This window comes from Haliotis rubra, unplaced genomic scaffold, assembly GCF_003918875.1.
Source record: "Haliotis rubra isolate DU_JTF1 unplaced genomic scaffold, ASM391887v1 Scf823, whole genome shotgun sequence".
Lineage (NCBI taxonomy): Eukaryota > Metazoa > Mollusca > Gastropoda > Lepetellida > Haliotidae > Haliotis > Haliotis rubra.
Window position 1 is genome coordinate 69,977 of NW_025767550.1, and position 2,081 is coordinate 72,057.

At 55.5% G+C, this 2,081-nt stretch overlaps 1 protein-coding gene across 1 annotated transcript in view; it reads right to left on the reverse strand.

Annotated features, from left to right (window-relative positions):
- Positions 1–1,090: 1,090 nt before the first annotated feature.
- LOC124262135 overlaps positions 1,091–2,081 on the reverse strand; it is a 20,720-nt gene continuing 19,729 nt past the window's right edge. Inside the window, exon 10 of the mRNA XM_046696594.1 lies at positions 1,091–1,557. Coding sequence (XP_046552550.1) covers positions 1,091–1,557 — 467 coding nt within the window. The remainder of the gene's footprint in view (positions 1,558–2,081) is intronic.

A 2,081-nucleotide genomic window follows, 5' to 3' on the forward strand; every position in this document is an offset into this window, starting at 1 on the left:
CCTTTTTTTCCTGTCTCATTCTGTGCGTTCCTCCACACATTCCTTTCCTCCATACCACCTTTTTTATTTTCTCCATGCCTCCCATTCCTTTCCTACCCCATGCCACCTCCACTCCATGCCTGTGCCTCTCCACCCTCCCTCCACCTCGATCATCTCCCTAGTTCATCCTGTCTCCATCCTCCCTCCTCCCTCATCAGCCATTACCCATCATCCCCTAGTTCATCCTACAGTCTCCCTCCTCCTCCTATCCATCCTGTCTCCATCTCCATCTCCCTCCCAGTCTCCCTCCCCTCCATTCCTCCCATCCACCACCTCCACCCTTCCTGCCTGTCCACCCTACTGTCCCTCCATTCCTTCCATTACCACCCTCCCCTCCTTCTTCCTTCTTCCATTCCATATCCATTCCTTCCATTCCTCCTTCTTCTTCCACCACCTCTCCGTTCCACCTCCCTCCCTCCATGCCACCTACCTGGCCTTCCTCCATTCCATCCATTCCTTCCATGTCCACCTCCTCCATATTTTCCACCTACCACCTCCCATTCCTTCTCCACTCCTTCTTCACCACCTATTCCACCTCCCCATTCCACCATTCCTCCACCCCTCCATATACCTGCCATTCATACCATTCCTCCCCTCTTCACCTCCCATTCCTTTCCATTACCTCTCTCCTTCTTCCATTCCGTTCACTCCACCTCCACTCCATTCCAGCCATTCTGTCCACGTTCCTTCCACTGCCACCTCCATGCCTTCCATTTTCCTCCGGTCTTGTCCACGTTCCTGTGTGTGCGTTCCATGCCTCCATTGTGCCTGTGCGTTCATTTTCCTCCACTTTCCTTGTGTGCCTGTGTCTCGGTGTGTCTCGCTCAGTGCCTCCTCCGTGTGCCTCTCCATGTCCGTTCCGTGCCTCCTGCCTGTGCCTCCATTCCACCTTGGCTCTACATGCCACTGTGCCATGTGTGTGCCTGTGCCTCCTCACGTTCCTGTGCCACTCCTTGCCTGCCTGTGCCTCCGTTCGTGCCTGTCCTTCCTCCTGTGTGCCTGTGCCACCTCGGTGTCTCCTGGGTTCGCTCCACGTACCCTCCACCTTCCATTACCCACCTCCGTCCTCTCCACGTTCCTCCATGCCTCCACTCCATGCCACTGCCTCCCCTGCGTTCCTCCACCTCCATGTGTACCACCACCTCCACCACCCGTACCCTCCTCCCGTCTCCATGGGTTTATCCACCCGTGCCTCCACTCCATTTTTCACCTGTGCCACCTCCTTATCCTTCCTGTGTCCTCCATGCCTCTGGCTCTGTCCACTGGGCTCTTCCACTGCTCTTCTTCCTTCCTTCCACTCTCCGTTTCTCCAGCTCGTGCCTCTTTCCTTATTTTGTGGCCTCCCGGATCCTTCCTTCCTTTTCCTTCCTGCAAGTCCGTACCTTCCTTCCTTTGTGTTCCCTCCGGGTCTTTCCGGTGCCTCCGGTCGTTTCCGTCTCCACGTTCCTTGTTCCGTGTGTCCGTGTGCTTGTGTCCGGTTGTTGCTCGTGTCCGCTGTGGTTATGTCGGGGTGTCCTCCTGGGATCCGGCCGTTGTCGTTGATTCTTCATCAGCTCAAAGATCCGTGGTTGGTCCGGATCCGTTATGTCCGTATGTTATGGTCCGTGTTCCGATTCCGTTATCCGTCTACATCTCCATAAGATATTTTCCTGGTCCGTGTCCGTTCGTGGTCGTTCTGGTCGCTCCGTTCCGGTCAGTCCTTCCGTTTCTGGGTCCGCTCCTCCATTTCCTCGGCTCCTTTCCGCTCTATCCTTTCCTCGTCTATCCTTTCTCGCGTAGTGGTGTCGTCTCGTTATCGTCTCGTTATCCTTTCCTCGTCTCGTGTCCTCGTCTCCGCACTGTCGTCTGTCTTTCTCGTCGTTATTCTCGTCTCGTGTTCGTCTCGTGATATCCGGCTTTCCTCCGGGTTCGTAAATGGGCCGGTCCTGCGCTGGGTCTGGATGGATAGTCGGTGGAGTCTGCGCCAGTTGGGTTCGTTGTGTCCGCTCGATCCGGATTCATAAACATATGGATTCACTAGTTACGTTCAACCGATGACTGGG